Consider the following 18279-nt stretch of genomic DNA (forward strand, 5'->3'; position numbering starts at 1 on the left):
TAAGAACAGCTTGGCCCGTCTAGTCTGCCCATTTTTTTTTTTTAACATATGGTACATTAAACCCTATTTGATCATTTATTCTTTATAAGGATATCCTTATGTCTATCCCAAGCATGTTTAAACTGCTTTACTGTATTGGCCTCTACCACCTCTGATGGAAGGCTATTCCACTTATTCACTACCCTTTCTGTGAAGTAGTTTTTCCTCAAATTTCCTCCGAACCTACTGCCCTCCAGTGTCAGTGCATGTCCTCGTGTTCTAGTACTTCTCTTTTTGTTTGAAGAATGTTTCCCTCCTGTCCCTTGTTCAAACCCTTCATATATTTAAAAGTTTCTATCATGTCTCCCCTTTCCCTTCTCTGCTCCAAACTATACATATTAAGATTTTTATTTTAGTCTTTCCGGGTAAGTCTTGTGCTGTAGGCCATGCACCATTTTAGTTGCCCTTCTTTGTACAGTCTCTAATGTATTTATATCCTTCTAGAGATATGGCCTCCAGAACTGAACATAGTATTCTAGATGAGGCCGTACCAATAACCTATACAGCGGCATTATTACTTCTTTCTTTCTGCTACTGAATCCTCTCCCTATGAAACCAAGCATCTGACTTGCCTTCCTCATTGCTTTGTTACATTGCTTACCTGCCTTTAAGTCAACTGAAATAGTGACTCCTAGATCCCTTTCCTCTTCAGTAGCTTCCATTATTATGCCATTAATACTATATCTAGGCTTTGGATTTTTGAGAACCAAGTGCGTGATTTTGCATTTTTTGGCATTAAACTGTAGTTGTCACTCTCTTGACCATTCCTCTAGTCTCCCTAAATCATCAATCATTTGTTTTACCCCTCCTGGTGTGTCTACCCTGTTGCATATCTTTGTCATCTGCAAAAAAAGCTTACTTTCCCTTCAATACCATTTGTAATGTCTCAAATATATATATTAAAAAGCACTGGCCCAAGTACAGATCCTTGGGGTACTCCACTAGTAACCTTTCCCTCCTGTGAATGCATTCCTATAACTCTGTTTTCTATCCTGCAACCAAGATTTTATCCATTCAACCATCTTAGAATCCAATCCCAAGCTTTCAAGTTTATTTAACAGTCTGTGATGTAGGACAGTGTCAAAAGTCTTACTAAAATCTAGATGAGCTACATCTAAGACCCCCCCCCCCACCTTGATCTATTACTTTGGTCTCCCATAAGATTTGTTTGACATGATCTCCCCCCAGTAAATCCATGTTTGGGATCCTGTAAGTTACTGGATTTGAGATATTCTACAACTTTATTTTAAGAGTGTCTCCATCAATTTCCCTACTACTGATGTAAGGCTCACTGGTCTGTAGTTGCTGCCTCTTCCTTGCTTCCACGTTTGTGCAGAGGGACTACATTTGCTCTTTTCCAGTCCTCTAGGATTACTCCTGTAGCTAGTGACTGATTGAATAATTCTGTTAATGGTGTTACCAGCGCCCCTTTAAGTTCTTTTATTATCCTTGGATGTATCCCATCTGGCCCATTGATTTATCCACTTTCAGTTTTGAGAGCTCTGCTAGGACTTTGTCCTCTGTAAATGTACTTGTATCTACCTCATTTCTATGAGTATACTTGCAACTTAACTGTGGCCCTGTTCCTGCTCTTTCTGTAGTGAACACTGAGCAAAAATAATTATTAAGATCTGCTATTACCTTGTCTCCCTCAACAAGACCCTCACTCTGTCTTTAGTCTTATTATTCCTTTTGTTTTTCTCCATTCACTGATATACCTAAAAAAAAAGTTGTGCCCCCTTTACCTACTGACTCGACCATTTTCTCTACAGCTTGTGCCTTTGCACATCTAATTACCTTCTTTGCCTCCTTCCGTCTAGCAAGATACACCTTTGTCTATCAGGGCCACCTTAACTACTTTATGGGCCCCTGGGCAATGCAGTGTACCGGGCCCCTAAAAAAAAATTATATATATATATAAACGTTTTTTTTTTACACACACACACACACACACACATATATATATATATATATATATATATATATATATATATATATATATATATATATATATATATATATATATATATATATATATATATATTAGGGGCCCCCTTAAGTCCGATCCTCTTCTTTTTTCTGCATCACTGAGTCTTTTCTGCCCTCTTCCGTGCTGTGGTTGCAGTGAATGCTGGGCGTGACATCACGCCCAGCGTTCACTGCGAGCACAGCACAGAACAGGGGACCAGGGAGGGAGCCGGATCACCGCTGATGTGACTGCAAGGTAAGTATTTAAAAAAAAATAATAATAATTTTTTTCTAGGATTCGGACGTGCCCCCCTAGCCTGCAGGGCCCCCGGGCACCTGCCCATCGTGGCCAATGGAAGAGACGGCCCTGTTGTCTATACCTCTTAATCCTGCTTCAGTAGCAGTGCATTTGGAAATAGAAATATTAGGCAAAGTAAAGAGTAAAAGCTCACATCTGAGAACAAGCCTAAATAATGCATATAGGTACAGCAATAGTGAGTGCAGAGGTTTTTAATAACATAGCAGCATTCATCCAAAGGGAGATGCTTGTGCTACAGGATCAAGCAGTGTGCTGTAGTAATCCATAGACCTGTGTATATCCCTCTGTTTCTGTATAAATTGGTAACCCTAGAGATGGAGTAGTGGCATGGGGGTAAACAGTGCTTACAGGTCCAGCATAGGTGAGATCTAATAGAGAGGGTCACTGACATTGGACTATTACAGTTCTGCTATTTAAAGGAGAGGGTCATTCGTTAAAATATAGTTTTGCGTGGAATTATCCTTTGATAAATGCAGCAAAAATCTTTGAAGCAATCTTAAATGCTTGTCCATCGTTTCAGTTAGAAAGTTCATGTTGGTAAACAGACAATCTGTATGCACTTAATTATTCACATGTAATCTGCACTTAACAGGGTAAACTTTTTACATTTAAAATCATAAAACTCTTTGCAGTCATTTACAGTTATTGTATTTTAGATCTATACAAGTAGTCGGTGAAAGATTGCAGCAAGTACGTTTCATATAATTATTTGTTCTGAGTGCAGTAAACTAGGTCTTGGTTTTTTAAAGAACTTATGTCTAATTGACAAAAACAAACGGCAGCGTCTGTATCTCAGATATTGATATTAACTTGTCAGCATGACACATTATTGTCTTTCCAGAACTAGAACATACAGTTCTGTTGCAGAAGTGTGGCTGTGTGTAATTACACCATTTTAAAAGGAAAGATGTATGAGCTGCCCTGTGTCTAGGTCAGTGGTTCCCAAACTTTTGCAGTTCGCGGCACCCATAGAGTCTCCAAATTTTTTCAAGGCACCCCTCCAAAATAATTATTGAGCAGTCCTGTTTTAGAAGTAGTTGGGTCAAAAAATTATAATAAGTATTTAGGTCAGGACAGAAATACTTATTTAGTTGCAAAAATGCCCCCTCTGCATCCAGACGCTCTGCCCCCTCTGCATCCAGACGCTCTGCCCCCTCTGCATCCAGACGCTCTGCCCCCTCTGCATCCAGACGCTCTGCCCCCTCTGCATCCAGACGCTCTGCCCCCTCTGCATCCAGACGCTCTGCCCCCTCTGCATCCAGACGCTCTGCCCCCTCTGCATCCAGACGCTCTGCCCCCTCTGCATCCAGACGCTCTGCCCCCTCTGCATCCAGACGCTCTGCCCCCTCTGCATCCAGACGCTCTGCCCCCTCTGCATCCAGACGCTCTGCCCCCTCTGCATCCAGACGCTCTGCCCCCTCTGCATCCAGACGCTCTGCCCCCTCTGCATCCAGACGCTCTGCCCCCTCTGCATCCAGACGCTCTGCCCCCTCTGCATCCAGACGCTCTGCCCCCTCTGCATCCAGACGCTCTGCCCCCTCTGCATCCAGACGCTCTGCCCCCTCTGCATCCAGACGCTCTGCCCCCTCTGCATCCAGACGCTCTGCCCCCTCTCACACTGCCCTCTGTCACGCTGTCCCCCCTCTTCTGCCCTCTGTCCCTCTCACGCTGTCCCCCCTCTTCTGCCCTCTGTCCCTCTCACGCTGTCCCCCCTCTTCTGCCCTCTGTCCCTCTCACGCTGTCCCCCCTCTTCTGCCCTCTGTCCCTCTCACGCTGTCCCCCCTCTTCTGCCCTCTGTCCCTCTCACGCTGTCCCCCCTCTTCTGCCCTCTGTCCCTCTCACGCTGTCCCCCCTCTTCTGCCCTCTGTCCCTCTCACGCTGTCCCCCCTCTTCTGCCCTCTGTCCCTCTCACGCTGTCCCCCCTCTTCTGCCCTCTGTCCCTCTCACGCTGTGTCCCCCGCAGCTGTCACTGAATATCGACGTCAGTAACAAGCTGCTGCGGGAGAGAGGAGGCTGCTGGGTCCCGGCACCCGACGGATTGGTAAGTTTATGTGTTCTTTGTTTTTTTTTATGTCTGGCCCGCGGCACCCCAGTGACAGCGCCGCGGCACCCCTGGGAGCCGCGGTGCACAGTTTGGGAACCGCCGGTCTAGGTAGTAGAAGTGTTTACTTTAAAATTTAACACAATATTAAACTACAAGATCACAAGGAAACAAGCTTTTGTGTGTGTCAAGAAACATGCCAGAATTGTTATTTATATTGTTAGCTAGCTGAGTTGTGCATTGATATTCTGCAATTTACGCCTGAGTGAGTTTCTGGTGTGATAGTAGCCTTGCTATATGAGGTGCAATACAACCTTTTCTTCTGCAAAACAGGATAGAGAATTAATTTGCATAGTGAATATTGCTGATCCCACTCAACTAGTGTCTTGCTTGATACTGAGATCAGCAACACTGGCTACAGTCTAGTGTATTACCACCGTTAACTTTGGAAAGTAATGAGAGGGGTTGGGTACAAATTTCCTATGCAAATAATACCGACACTAAGAACACTGACAATAAAATGGCGACACTTAAAATCAGAGCTGGATTTAGACCCCATGCGGCCCTAGGCAAGATACTGGTTTGGGGCCCCCATCCCTGAAACAATCCATAGCACTATATTTTTATAAACATAGCATATATTAACTTTTAAAATGTGCTAGATAGAAAATATGCAAACAATGTTATACCAAAAAATATTAACTTTGTAAATCCTTACCTAAAACAGAGTGCAAATAATGTACAAAATTATTTCTAAGCTTTAAATGCCTTTTATGAGACAAAGTGCAAACATTTGCTCTTTGTCCAATATAAGGCATTTAAAGCGAAGAAATTGTTAAACCAAACACAAATATTTCAGTGTTTGAAATACATATACATGATTGCGTACATGACTATGCAATGATTTGTATGTTCTACATTGATTGCAGATGTTCTACCTACGATGTTTGTTTTTCTTCACTTTCTAATTGAAGATATAAGGCATATATAAAAAAGAATCTAATAAAAATCTACCTTTATTTCTAGACCCTTTACCACTATGTACCTGACATTACGTACACAGATTTGTACTAATTGTGTAAAGGTGCCTATGGGAAGAATCACAGATAAGTGTATTCTTTGCCAATTTGCCTTTATCATTAAAATATTTTTTTTTCGCTATCCTAATAAAGGAGAGCCCAATATGTCCTGAGAAAAACAAATTCAAATGTACAAGGATAGATAATGCAGTCAAGATATTCCCTGTTTAGCCAAGAAGTAGCAAAATTAAAATGTGGTCTGGTCACAAAAGTGTGAAATTCGTCCTGTCATTAATGACTAATCATGAAATTAAGCATTCAATGACGTTGTAGCTAGACAGATGTAGACCTTTAAATTGGTTTCTTCACTTTCCGCATCCTCATGCATCATGTCAAAGACTTGAAAGTCGCCATCTTTTCTTGTGCAGAGGCCTCCACTTTCTCCTGTATGGGCAGCTGGTCCTTTACAAGGCTGGAAGCTTGGCTGTTACCAGATCCACCATCCAGCCCATCATCACATTTCAGATGGAGACTTGATATTAAACAGTAGCATCATTTTTGGCCTCGTGGGTCTTTCCGTATCCGCTGCAAACTCCCGAGAGTTGGTTGAAGCACCTGAGAAGCCCTGTCACGGGAACAGGCATCATGTATGTACTTCTGAATGGGCTCATTCTAAAGGTGGACAGAAGCCACACATGTAACATGTTAGTCTAACCATTTCTGATTTTACATAGAACTTGAATACTTCCTCCTCTCCTCCAACCCTGAAAGAATGGCTCACACACATTGAGTCTTATAGGTATATGGATGATCTGATTCTCTGCACTTCTGATAGGTTTAATGATTATTGTGCCACTTTGTTCTACTGGCTGGGATTTCAAGACACCAAAAATTATTCTGTTTTATCCAAATAGTCCCTTTTTTGCAGAGTTTCTTGGCGGGAGTTAACACTTTTTTTCGACCTTTTTCATCTGCTCATTACCTAGTTACCATTGGAGACTGGATCCTTTTACAAAAGAACTGTCCCGTCCCTACCTTCTGCTCCTTTCTTACCTTCACCTTCCTTATATGTTTAACTTTGGTTTGTTTTTTGCATATTTTCAATGTTTAGCTAACTAGGGCATTTAATTACATAAATATTAGACTATGTAAAATTTGCTGACTTAAGATTGGAAACTAGAACTTGCTCCTTTGCCAGATTTAATAAGAAATTTCTTTTTTCTAATCAACTCTCCATACATCCATATTATTATATGTCAATGTGTTTGATTGCCCTTTATCCATACATTTGTATGCTTTGAAAAATTACTCAAAAAGTTATTGGGGGGAAATAAAAAAATCTTGAATACTAATGTTCCAACTTTCTCAATCAGTATTATGTGACTTTTATTTATAAGAACACTATAGTATAGAAAGAGAGAGCTTGAAATGTTTGGTTTTAAAAGACATAAAGAAATAATAAATAATCCAGCCATTACTTAATAAACTAAAAACACTTCCAATGTTTAGCCAAATAGTTCCTGCAATTTATACTTCAATATCCAACAGCCCTCCCAATTGGATTTTTGACATAACCCTATAATAAGACTATGGGGCAATAAACAAATTATAGCTAAACATAGGATGTTCATTCTATGGCGAACCATCGCTTCTGCAATGGCACACTGGCACTCTGATCCAAGTGCTGCAGGACACTGATATTTGTTATGTCAGGAAAAAGGTAAAGATTGAGCACTATTATTTTCTTCATGTTACTATTTGTGCTGATTTAATAGATGTTATAAATAGAAACTGAATTTTAGGCTCACTGTGCCTAAAATTATACCCTATACCTTAAATGATTTTGTCAGTGTAGAAACTAAACTATTCCATAGCTTATGAGGTAGGCAACCTGTGGCTCTCCCACTGTTGTCCAACTACAAGTCCTATGGATAGCAGGGGATGCCGAGTATTATAGTTTCCCAATAGCTGTCTACCCTTATCCTGTCCCTCACCTACTGCTTGGTCTCAGTGCTGCGGCTTATGCTATGTACATTGTGCTTATGTTCCTGCCTACAAGCTTGTCACATCTGCTTCCAGCTTGTCCCAGTCTCCCGTTCTGTATTATGTAGTGTGTTGTGATTTTGTGCTATTTCCCATGTTACTGCTCCCTATAAATAAAGGTTAATAAATAATAAGCCAGGTGCGCAAATGTAAAAAAAAAGATGCATATGATACTATAAGTGCGCTATCAATGTATAGAAGATGAATGATGTGTTGTAAATGTAAAATAAATCAGAGAAAAAATAATTCTATCCAGCAAGCTATACAGCAGCCGGATCCCCCCAACCCCCACCCCCCTATAAACACTATGCACCCTAGTGCTGCCATCCTACTGCAGGTTTCCATGAAATGGGGGGTGGGTGAACTATAGGAGGGGGAAATGCAGCAGGGGTCCCCCTGCCATAATGACAACCCAACCCCAGCCTGTTCAGCAAGGGGCTGGATACCCTAGGGAGTGGGGTCCGCAAAAATTGTGGTGGCCCCCCTCTAGGAATACCCAGCCCAGTGCTGAAAGCACTAGGGCTCTTCCTACACCTCTGGGGAGGTGGATGTAGGGTAAAGTAAAAACACCATTTTAGATTGTGGAACTTATAGTCCCAGCCAGCCTGGGCTACCATTAACAGTCTGGGCATGCTGTTTGTATAACAACAAGCACCAGCATACCCATGGCAGCCAGGGCATTCGGACACTTGGAGAACCACATATGCCATCATGCCCTGATACCCAGGGTCTGCTGTGACCTGTAGGGGCTGGTTCTTCCTATAGGAGGGTGTCCGCACAATTTTTTTGCGAACCCTACTCCTTAGGGTGCATGTTCCCTTGCTTTAATGCCACCCACCCTGGCTGGTTTGCCTAATGCTGATTTTCATGAAATCGAGTGAACCCCACACTCCTCCCCCTCCACCTGATTTCACGGAAACCAGCAGTAGACTGACAGCACTAGGGTTTATAGGGGGGTCCCCACGCTTTATTTTATTTTATTTTATTTTTAAAATTGTTCTAGATTTAATAGCCGCCGGACCCTCTTGCATTACCGTCTTATTGCTGACAGCGTGACTGCCGGCATTATCACGGTCTGCAATCACACACTGTCTCTATTTTATATGTGCCAGGATTTCTTTCAAGTATATATTTTAAGGTTGTTGGTATTTCTTACGGTCATGGTTTACAATGTTGGGTATTTCCTACTTGTCAGTATTTTAGTGTCAGTATTTTTTGTGTCTGTATTATTTGCATAGGAAATAACCAGTGGTATGCCAAACTATACTGCTGCCTGTGGCTGCAAATTAAATGGGCCCCATTCTCATGACTTAAACATTTGTATTGGTGGTGTGTACAGTATAAATGGGTATGAAATAGTCACTATCAATACTTCCATTGGGGAAAAGGTATATTATTACTCCTGAGCTTTCCTCCTCCAGTTTTAGATACTGTCTGCTTGTTCTGCTTTAGCATCTGTTAATTTTGTATTAATCTTTGTGAATAAATGCTATTTTTTTTTTATAACATGCATGTGGTTTCTCTCCTGTAGTGCCTTGCCACGTGGGAATCCTTTCTTTCTACTCAGTCATGTGATGTACAACAAAAGGACGGATCCTGAATACCATGGACTAGCTCTGCATATTCATTAAATGCCAACCGACCAAAGAAGTGACCTTATTTATATAAGGACCAACTGGAGATAGACACGTAATATATCCTATAACATAAATACAAAGCACAGCCAAAGCAATTGCTACCACAGTCTTCCAGGCACCAAAAAGTTCCCTGTTAATCACAGATCAAATACTCAGCTGCCAAGTCTTTCAATAATTTTTTATATGCATGACATGAATTTAGATATGGCTGTGTAAGTCATATATCCGTATTGTTCAACCTTTTATATCTAGTAATTGTTTTAAATATAAAATAAATATAAATATTATGTAAAACAAAACCTTTTTTTTAACCTGTATTATATGTGCCTTTTAGTTATTATGGATTGCACACACAACCTGTACAAAGGGACACAAAGGACAAGATGTTGGTTACAAAAAATATTGCAAAACATGTTTGTGATGGACGTGAAAGTGCACAAAGATAATGATTACAGTTCTAGAAAAAAAAAGGATTGAATGTCAGTCTGACCTCAAGTTGCAAACAACTGACATGCAGGTACATGCCAATTTCTGTAATAATTCAGAATGGTAAAGTGAACCTGTCACTTGCATACAGCTGCACATTGCACTAATAAATATATCAATATGTAAAAGCTTCACGTTTCAAACTGGCAGGAGCATGGTCAAATCTAACCTTAAAATACTTCCTAATGGCCCTTTATATATACAGTTAGTAAGTGTCGGAGTAGAAAATAACCCTGAAAAATTCAGGCACTAATTATAGCTACAATAAAAAACAATATGCAGTTTTATAATATTAATAATGCTGCCTGCCCTTCTCCAAAAAAGGAAATACCAAGTTCCCAAGTATATAGAACCAATAAAGAAATCGGAGAGCACATGGGGGAGATTCAAATAGCCGCAATGTTCCTCAGAATATCTTACTACGGTAAAATCTCCACTAATTTTTCCTCACAAAACAAAAAAATCAGAGATTTCTGTAAAAACCTTGCTGCTGCGATGTTCTGAGGAACATCGTGGCTAATTAAATTCCCCGCATACAGCATTATTTGTATGTGAAAAGTTTGTATTAAAGACTTTAATATTCCCTATGTGCTTTCCTCTTTCTTTCTTGGTTCTCTTGATCTATTGTCCAACCCAGCGGTTCCCAAAGTGTGCGCCGCGGCTCCCTGGGGTGCCGTGGAGCTGTCACAGGTGTGCCGCGGCCAGGGCTGTTTGTCCAGAAGAAGAAATGTAAAAAAAAAAAGAACTTGCCACTCCAGGGTGCCGGGTCATCCTCCTCTCTCCTCACTGTTCTCTTCTCGCTGACTGTCGGGGGTGATGTGATCACGTCCGACAGTGTCAGTGAGAAGCAGCAGCAGGGTGGAACAACAAGAAAGAAGACAGAAGAAAAAGGAAGGAAGGTAAGTAAAAGAACGGGGGACACAATGTGGGAACTGGTGAAATGGGGGTCAAAGAGTGAGTGTTGGTGAAGGGGAGGCAGAATGTGACATGGTGAAGGGGAGGCAGAGTGTGACATGGTGAAGGGGAGGCAGAGTGTGACATGGTAAAGGAGCCTAAATACTTCTTATGTTATTTTGACCCAACTACTTCAAAATCGGGACTACCTGGTAATTATTTTGGCTTAGGGGTGCCTTGGAATATTATTGATACCCCAAGGGTGCCTTGAACTGATAAAGTTTGGGAACCACTGGTCTAACCTGCACCTCACCTTAAGAGATGGCTGAAGGAAGTTTGTGTCAATATTTGGCACCGTCACTTATCAGCAGAATATACTTAGGGGGAAATTCAATTGACCCTTGAAGTAGCACAGCGTTAAATATAAAATAAATATTATGTAAAATGACATTTAACCCAGACATAAACCAACATTAAAGATTACCATACTAACTTATTATGTGCACGATTACCGTAGTAATCCCTAGAGTCCCTTAGAGCTTGATTAATTCAGTGGTGGCCAAGTGCCTTTACTGTTCTAAAGGATAAAGGTGGATATAGTAAATATTGACATAAATTAGGTGTATTTCTATTTCTGCAACATGTTACATTATTTCAGTATCTTCAAAAAAAAATCTATATGCAAACAGTCGCTATCTAAATCCAATACGGATTCCGTATCTCGCTATCACGAGATAAGCGTTTCCAGTGCAAATTTGGGATGGGAGCTCCCCGCAAATTCTACTATACAGGAGGGCTAGAGGCAAGGAGTGGAAGAGATGTACCTGCCAGAAAAAAACATCTTTTGCTGGCTGCAGCTTTTAGCGGAATTACAGACAAATTTGGTGTGAGTATGGCGGAGGTGCAAAATTACGGCAGTACTGTCTTCGAGTTCTGCCTTTGCATCGCCATTCCATTGTATTATATGTAAATTCACATTTCCCGGAAATTATGGTCTATGAATAGAGCTTGGGCAATGACTGTTAATTCATTCTGCACTGTGGTGTGTTCAAGGGTAGGACTGAGAACACTTAAGACTAATTGGTATTTTTACTAAACTGCTGGTTTGAAAAAGAGGAGATATCTATAGCAACCAGATTCTAGTTAGTATTTAGTACATTCTACAAAATGCTAACTAGAATCTGATTGGTTGCTATAAGTGACATCTCCACTTTTTTAAACCAGCAGTTTAGTAAATATACCCCTAAGTCTGCAAAACATACAAAATTTTGCAGGCAAATGAGGAATGAAGCCAAATACTTTGTGAAATGGTTTTAATAGTTTTGGCAGCTAAGTTAATTACAGAAATGAGATGAGCAGAGGTCAGTCCAGGGCAGGAAACTGATCTTTATCAGATTATATTGGCTCCAGCTTAGAGTAGTTCTATTTCCTGTTGGGTCCACCTGTCCAATGGACTCTCTTGGCACGTTGGCCTCCATTCTTCCGCAATAACACAGTAGGTCAGCCACTACGTCTACTTTTCTATTAGCCTTACATTATATTTTGTTTAGAACTGTGAACATAAACATTATTTTTATTTCATTTGGAATTGAGACATGCTTTCACAATATAATTACTCTCTTTAGTCTACAGTATTTAACAAAAACTACATCTACACCTGGCCAAAGTCCACATGGAAATTATTTAATCTGTCTTCCCTTCCTGCATACATGTCTGTTTGCATAGAGATGATTGATATCAGTGTGAGTATCTATCTCCCCTCTGTTCTCCAGTCAAAACATGAGCAGAAGGAAAATGAATTACAAAGATGCCTGTGTACATATGACCATAATTTGACCACACTTGTGGATTTGGCTTTTTTGGCTTATTTAGATCACAGTAGCCCTAACTTGCAGCATATATGGTCCTCCAAACATTGAAAATAATAATCCATTTACATTTTTATTGCTCGTGCTTTTTTTTAAAAAAATCAGCCAATGACCTTAAACTGTGTGCAGTCAGCCACTCAATACTTTGCTTTGGTCCTAGGAGATGTGGTCTTTTAGGGGGCAAACAATTGAATGACTACAGGCCCTCAGTCTGGCCTTACACATTTGTGGTCAATTTAGATCCCTGTTATTTGTCCATGTTAGCGTGTGGGACCCTCTTTGTAACATATCCTGATTGACAATTTTGTTTGCCCTGTATTTTGCTTGCATTCTTTTCATGCATGTAAATATTGTTGAAGTGCTATCATGAATGTAAGTATGAACCGTTATCATTGTAAGAATTTGCAATAAATAAGCAGTCATTCAAGTATATATGGACGTGAAGTGTGAAAAGATGTGGGTACAGTTACAAAATTTTTATTGTACATAATCTGCCCAGGGCTGGACACCTGCTGCACCAATCAATCTGTTCCATCTTCCTAGGATTGCAGTGCATATCTGAACTTGGACCAATGTGACCAAAGTTTATTAAATTTATGAAGGGCCTTTCTAGCATACGTAAAGCATTCCTGACTCACGGTGTCATTTACCAATGCCACACCACTATGATAACAGGGGGTTCCCTTGCCATTCAGGTCCGGGTTATAATTACCTTGGTCAATGATAACACATTGAATATGTATTTTAAATGTTTCCTGAGATTCGACTAATGTGATCTCCATTAAATACTTGGGGTTCAATTGGGAGACATCAACCCCAGTTCTCTTAACGCAATGCCATACAGATACACCAAGTCTGTGCATCATAAGGCATTCCCAGAATATATCCCAAAATGAACTGAAGGCATCCACATTTTGGGCAGTCTAGGTTTCTCCATCTAACCATGTTAAATAAACTATGAGAAGTTAGACTGTATGCATGATGTACTTGTTAGGATCACAGGCAAAATGTAGCACCCAGCATAAAATCCCACTCCTCATCTTCTGAGACATGCCCAGTGTCTTCCATTTTAGTCTTGGAGCTTTGAGTCCAATCGGCATTACATGTGGCACAAGATATGCATACCAGTTTGAAATACCGTTGCTAGAGTATATATTGTAAAGAGAACTTTTGAATGGGGGTATTGCTAATTGGAGGTGGATCACCTTCAACCTGGGCCCCTGATTATGATGTAATTGTAGAATTCTGTAAATCAATGTATTTGGAGTTACAAACTCTTCTTAGAAAATTGCTCAAAAGATTTTAAGAGATTGGTAATGTACAACTTGACCAAGTGAAAACATCCCAAACTTGTGCCACTTAATACCCCTCCCCAATTTAGCCAGTTTAGTAAGTTTGTCGTTGTGCCACAGTGATGTATCTGGGTCAATACCTGTACTTCCCAAAACCTTGTACGTAGCAATCCAGATTTCAAAAATCTGTCTGATAATTGGGGCAACCTTCTTTGTTTCCCTACATTCAAGCAGAATCTCTGAAACGTAAATCATAGAACACAATTACACAATAAAAACAATGTACACATTTGCTTAGAAGCAGTAATAATCTCCACAATCATTTAAATCCAATATGAAAAGAAGTGTATAAACACAGTAGTATGAACAAGCCTGTTCCTATAAAGGATTGAAAAATCTAATTATCAGCAAATTGGAACAAGTTTCAAATGTCTCACTCAATAGCAGCATGGAATCCTAGGATCACGGGGGGAGAAACAGTTTATATAGGTGAACGAACAAAGCTGTAGTAATCCCTTCAATTACTAGTATTACAGCTTTATGTACGAGGGAAAAGGTTCTCGGCATACTCTCCAATCTATTGTCCTTCCAGAGAATGCAGCAGGAGCTGTTCATATTAAATGCTGAGATAAAAAATGGTCTTAATATGATCCACGACTGTTCTGTGCAAATTCACCACAGGCATTTCACTGAATCAAGTTTTTAAGAGGAATTAAAAAAACCTTGACTCGTTTCTGTGTATAGAACACTTTTCAGATGAAAGTCTTTCATTAGATCCTTCTGATCATCATGGATTCCATACAGGACTAATTGTGCTGCTGTTCAGTGAGCGTTTTGTATCTCTTTAAAATTTGCTGATGGAAAGACTTGATCCTTTAAAAGAACAGGCTTGTTCCTATTATTGTGTGCATAATTATTTTTCATTTGCATATGTGTACATTGTTTTTATTGTGCAATAGCTGTTTTTTTTATTGAAGGTCCTGCGATATTTATTTGTATTATTCACTTCGAAATCCATTATTAACGCAGTCTTGTTTCCAATTTAAAGGTCTCACTACCTCTATAGACAGCTGCTTTAATTGATCCTTTTAGCCCCCAAGGAAGTTTGTTATACGAAGGTGTGAAGTCTTAATTTGGGTTTCCCTTATACGAGTGTATAGTTTGGTTTTCTGTTCACAAGCAGAATCTGCAAAGGAGTAAGTGGTGACACCACCCCACTCTGTGATTTTACGTGGTCTTCTGCTTCGTGGCTAAGTTGCTGCTGTTCCTAAACACTTCCACTTTCTTATAATATCACTTAGTTGACCATGGACTATCCAGCATGGATGACATTTCACAAACAGTCTTATTGCAAAGGTAGCATCCTATCACAGTACTACGCTTGAAAACACTGAGCTCTTCAGAATGACCCATTTTGTATCACAAATGTTTGCAAATGGAGACTGCATGGCTAAGTGCTTGATTTTATACACCTGGCAATGGGTCTGATTGAAACACCTCAATTCAATAATTAACAGGTGTGGCCAAATACTTTTGTCCATATAGTGTACCAACAAGTTTTAACCTGTTCCCAATTAAAGATAACCAGAAGGGATTAAGCTTCCATAACCAAATCTATCAGATGCAAGGTTGCAAATGTTAACATCAATGAGGAATGGTATTCTACTTAGACCAATGGAGCAAATCTATGGGAGGTTAGTATCAGACCTTTTTCTGTTTAAAGTATGCTGCATTTTAGAGTTACAAAAAAATAAGTTGTCTCTAGAAATCAACCCAACTATTCCAATCTCAGAAATTAATCTCTCAAATGCTGAGATTTAGTGCAACTTGGTGTTGGCAGTTCTCTCCATCTATCCAGTCTCCCTGCATATTAATTATTTATTAAAATCACAAATCCTTGCAGGGACAGAAACTGGTTGCCAAGGCTCATTAATGTATAAGGGAAACACTGAAGTAATGTACACAGAATAGAATTAAAGAGAAGATATTCATATGTTCTGGATCTGTGCAATCGGCTGGAATTGTCCAATGATTGCTGAGCATTTCTTAAGACAAAAAAAGCGTTAATAATAATGGAAAAACTCATGTTAAACTAAAAATCCCTTATACGTGAAATCGTATATTTAAGTTGGACTATGTACTTGTTGAAACTTGCATTTGGATGGTTTCAAAACCTTTTACTGGAGCAGTTCATTATTGTATCTCACAATATCCAACCTTTATATACAGTATATGAAGGCCTGTAGGTTAACTTTGATCACTGTGGTCTCTTTAATTCTACTATAAAACACATAGGAGATTTAGTTTTGTACAAGTGAGCCTTTCCGCAGGAAGTATTAGTGCATATATGTATATTACCGAGATGAGCGGCAGCAGTATAGGGGTTAAACCTCCCATCTTTGTAAAACAAACGGAGAACTGTAACTGAGCCTATGCAGAGCAAAACGCGTTGAGTTTATGCCCAGCAATGATCAGCTGGCAGGAGCAAATTTCCAACCACTCCCACTGAGCCAGTCAATCAAATGACTGGCTTGAGCCACTGAGCAGTTTTAGAAAGAATAGCTTACAGGTGGGAGGAAAGAAGCAGAAAGATGAAAACATAAAGAGATGAATCAGATACTGCTAGATTAGAAGGATGAGCATGTCAAAGTTAAAGAGAAGTGAGGGGAAGAGTAACCAGAGAGAGAGAACCAGTGGCGGATACAGGGGGGGGGGGGAGGGGGGGGGGGGCGATCGGCCCCCCTAGCAGACACTTGCTGCCGACGGCTGCACACTATGTGCAGGTCCGTCCAGCCGTGACAGGCAGGGACAGTGTGCTGCCTGGCTGCTCTGACTGTGTTTAAAACACAATCAGAGCAGCCGGGCAGCACACTGTCCCTGCCTGTCACGGCTGGACGGACCTGCACATAGTGTGCAGCCGTCAGCAGCCTAAGATGTTAGAAATGGGCAGGGCCTAAATCGCCCCCCCCCCCCCTATCTCGCCCCGGGCACAGCATTTTTCTAGATCCGCCCCTGGAGAGAACTAGGGAGTTAAGATAGGAGGTGAATAGAACATTAAAGGCTGGTAAAGAGGAGGAGCTGTTGAGAAAGGATAAGAAAGTTTACAGGATTACATACATTAAACAAAGACCAGAGTAATGGAGAAGAATGACACAATATATCAAATGAGAGAAGCAGAGTATTATTATCCAGTAAAATAATATAGATAATTTAGTAAAAAAAAAAACATGAAAAGGGTGCTGGAAAGTGGTACAATAATGAGTGTTTGCAGGCAACAGTGAAGCATGGTGGAGGTTCCATGCTTGGGGCTGCATTCCAGCAAATGGAGTTGGGGATTTGGTCTGTTACTAGATTGCTGTAAGGCAGATAAATATAGTTAGTAAATTATGTCATTTTACCCCACATTTGAAGCTACAGTGTGCACTATTACTATATGTACTATTTTATTTCTGTAATTTACTCTGCTTAAATGTGCTCTTTATTTGTTCACTGTGAATTCTAAAGGCTCTAATCCTTGACCACATCGCTTCCAGGCGAATCTTTTCTCTAGAGCATTATTCTCTTTTCATTAGTCTGTTGCTCCGAATGGTTACTGTGCTCTGACAGAACGTGTTACTATCATCATGATCAACACTTTCTTCTTTGTTATCAATCTCGGTTTAGCAAGTTTCAATATCTTAATAGAATTTAGGATCTGGAAAATTAAAAAGACAAATAATATAATCTACAATAATCAAAGCAGTGATACTTCTGTGGAAAGTTCCAGGTATGATGGATTCCTTAGCATGCATGTGTAAGATTACCATAAAAAAAATATATATATTTTGGGTGAATTTTCTTTTCATGCAACAAAAGGAAGCCATTTCCAATAATTTTGCAATGCATCGAAATTTTGATTTCCAAGAAAATATTTTTGAATAAACTATGTTAGAAAATGTGATTTCCCTGATCAAAAAACTAGGATATGAGAGTCCTAAACATGTTGAATATAACATTTACTGTATATACTCGAGTATAAGCCTACTTTTTCAGCACATTTTTGATGCTGGAAAAAGCCCCCCTCGGCTTATACTCGAGTGAGTGCCTGTTCTCCGGTCCCTCAGCTCTTATCTTCCGCAGTGGAAGTTAAGGGCTGAAGAAAATCCATTCCTACCAGGCACAGAGGATAGTAAACACAGGGGGACATATCCAGAGCTCCTCGTCAATGAGAAAGAGATGCAAGATTTGTGTACTGTCCTAAAGACAGCCTAGTAGGATAAGTGGGCGCAGTACCTAGGGTGAGCAGTTTATCTAGTAATTATTAATAACAAACATATCCTCTCCAATATTTTCCAAATTGTGGCATCTGCTATCCCATGTGAACGCTATATACACTATATATACACCTTACTAATATGGTTGCTGATTTTTTGGTACATTTGGAGACATTTTGGGAGCCTGAGTTTATTAAAAGAAGCAAGTCATTTCCCACCCTAGGCTTATACTCGAGTCAATAAGTTTTCCCAGTTTTTTGTGGTAAAATTAGGTGCCTCGGCTTATATTCGGGTCGACTTATACTCTAGTATATACGGTATGTTTACTTGTAATATGACAATATGGGTGTAACTAAATTTTAAATTCCAGAAGAGAGAACTACTAAAGTAGCGAACAACTGTGTATTAAACATATCTGCG

General features: G+C 40.1%; 1 protein-coding gene across 1 annotated transcript in view; it reads left to right on the forward strand.

Moving 5' to 3' along the window:
* The window catches only part of SNX7 (sorting nexin 7), an 84612-nt gene extending 74087 nt beyond the window's left edge, over positions 1-10525 (forward strand). The window contains exon 9 of the mRNA XM_075182334.1: positions 8961-10525. Within this exon, the coding sequence (XP_075038435.1) occupies positions 8961-9029 (69 nt within the window). The 3' untranslated portion in view covers positions 9030-10525. The remainder of the gene's footprint in view (positions 1-8960) is intronic.
* Positions 10526-18279: the final 7754 nt, after the last annotated feature.

The sequence above is a fragment of the Mixophyes fleayi genome, chromosome 8 (assembly GCF_038048845.1).
Source record: "Mixophyes fleayi isolate aMixFle1 chromosome 8, aMixFle1.hap1, whole genome shotgun sequence".
In the NCBI taxonomy this organism is placed as follows: Eukaryota; Metazoa; Chordata; class Amphibia; order Anura; family Limnodynastidae; genus Mixophyes; species Mixophyes fleayi.